The 2,090-nt window shown below is 47.1% G+C and overlaps 1 protein-coding gene across 1 annotated transcript in view; it reads right to left on the minus strand.

The window, feature by feature from the left end:
• Positions 1-6: 6 nt before the first annotated feature.
• The window catches only part of ABTB1 (ankyrin repeat and BTB (POZ) domain containing 1), a 25,663-nt gene continuing 23,579 nt past the window's right edge, over positions 7-2,090 (minus strand). The window contains exon 12 of the mRNA XM_009321050.1: positions 7-1,717. Within this exon, the coding sequence (XP_009319325.1) occupies positions 1,511-1,717 (207 nt within the window). The 3' untranslated portion in view covers positions 7-1,510. The remainder of the gene's footprint in view (positions 1,718-2,090) is intronic.

Consider the following 2,090-nt stretch of genomic DNA (forward strand, 5'->3'; position numbering starts at 1 on the left):
GCTGGACCTCCAAACCCTCTCCTTATCCATGTGAAGTATCACCACCATTACAGAAAACAACACCTTGAAGCTGCAGGGGATCCGTGTCCAGTTCCCACCTCAAACACTAAAAGCACACCTGACATGGATTATTTCAAGCTCTTGCCTCACAAAGTGACCAAAATGACAACATGCATTAGTAATGGCAGCCCACTGCCTGTGCAAGATTCTCTTGTGCACTTCACACAACGCCTCTTCTCCCTCCCAACTCACAGCACGGCAAAGTATGCCCGGCCTGTGCCTTGGGGACCCGAGACTCTCATAACATGCCTTTCTGGAGGTGAACAGCTCTGAGGGCAGCCTATTTGGCAAGGCAAGCTTTATGCAGGGGTATCGCCTGCTGATTGGTGCCAAGGAGAAGGAACATCATTACCCTCATTAGGAATCTAGGGAGACAACACGAGATAACACGACCTACTGCAGAACACAGATTCAAAAACATTCATTAGTACAAACAGTGAATTTCCTGGAGAACAATGAAGCTACAAGGCTCAAGGCTGAGCAAAGCCAGAAGGTCGAGAAGTGGGACAGCTGCCCTGCAATAGACCCAAAAGGCCCTTTTTCCTTTTAAAAAAGACTTCCGGTGACCCCTCTTCCCTAACCCACCAAGCAAGTCAGTTTTGCTCTACCACAATGGACAAAAAGAAAGGGAGAAGTGTTGTTTCCAAGAAGGTGTTTCCTTCCTGTTACGAAGAAAAGGGGTGCTCTCCCTTTTCTATGCGTTGAAAGCTACTGCTTTCTAAGAACGGAAGGACTCTGGGTCTCTATTGTGTTCCCGAAGATGTTTGTTCAGAAAGCAAAGCTTTTAAATTCTGAGCACTTCAAAGCAATGAAAAGCTAGGGAAGACCTGGAAATCACTTTGGTTTTTTTCATCTAAGAACTAGAATAGCAGGTGAAGACAGTGCCTTCCACATAGCCAAGTACTCCTGTGCCCCTGTTAGGGAAGCACTGCCCACCTTTGCCAATCTTATAATGCTGACAGTGAAAGAAAGGCCACCTCCTTTCCAATATATTATTTGGACAGTTTAATCCAGTTTTCTTCCCCTGCTGGTGGCAATTCAACAAATATCCTGGCATGAACCAATTTCAGAGGTGTGTTGTTGGGCAACAGAACAGGATGGGTCCTAACACCCAGCAGTAGCAAGTCCCCCAGAACAGCTTCCTTACCACCCCTAACAGCTTGCAGTCTCCTATCTGCACTGTATTGTACAAAGCAGCAGCTACGGATTTGGACTGAGCTTCGGGAGCTACTTCTGAAAGGATAAACAAAAAATAAAATAAAACCAAACACAAACCAGACACACAACTGTCCAGACATAAATAAATTAAAAAGAAACCATGCCTGAAAGTGGATGGGAAGGAGGACAAAGGAGGGGAAGAGAGACATTCAGAGAGACAGATGTTCTTGCACTCCAAGCCAACCCACTGGGGGCTAGGCAGGCTGCATATGACAGCCAGGGTTTGCACTCATCAGCACTCAAGCCCTATGCTGGCCAGGAGGTTTTCCAAAGCTTCAAGTTTCTGGTTGGCTTCCTCGATGGCACTGTAAGTCTGCACATTGCTGGTGATGTGGAAGCGGATGTCATCAACCAGAGGAATGGAGTCAGTCTCCTGCCGTTCCTCCACAGCCTCCGCATTCTCCTTCACAGCAGCCACAAACTCCTCCAACTCCACCAGCTGGACAGGGTGGAAAAGAGAACCATTAGGAAGACAAGAAGACAGGTAACAGGATGTAAAGGGTTGCGATAATGGGCTCAGCCACTGTTGAGGGATCCCACAGAAGAAAAAGGGAATGCTAAGGGTACATGGAGACCCAAATCTTCCTGTCTCCTCTACAGACACCACTTGGAAATCCTACCATTCATCCTAAGCAGGCAGTAATACTCCAACAATAAATGGTCACAACTGTAAGCAATCTGCACCTCAGACAGCTCACTGTAAGACCCACTAACTAAGCATCCATAGTTCTGGTATGGGACACGTGAATATACACAATATTCCCTCCAGAAAGGCTCCTCAGCAGGCACCAGGAGATGCTGGCAGACACTTT

This window comes from Pygoscelis adeliae, unplaced genomic scaffold (genome assembly GCF_000699105.1).
Source record: "Pygoscelis adeliae isolate BGI_AS28 unplaced genomic scaffold, ASM69910v1 Scaffold453, whole genome shotgun sequence".
NCBI classification, from domain to species: Eukaryota; Metazoa; Chordata; class Aves; order Sphenisciformes; family Spheniscidae; genus Pygoscelis; species Pygoscelis adeliae.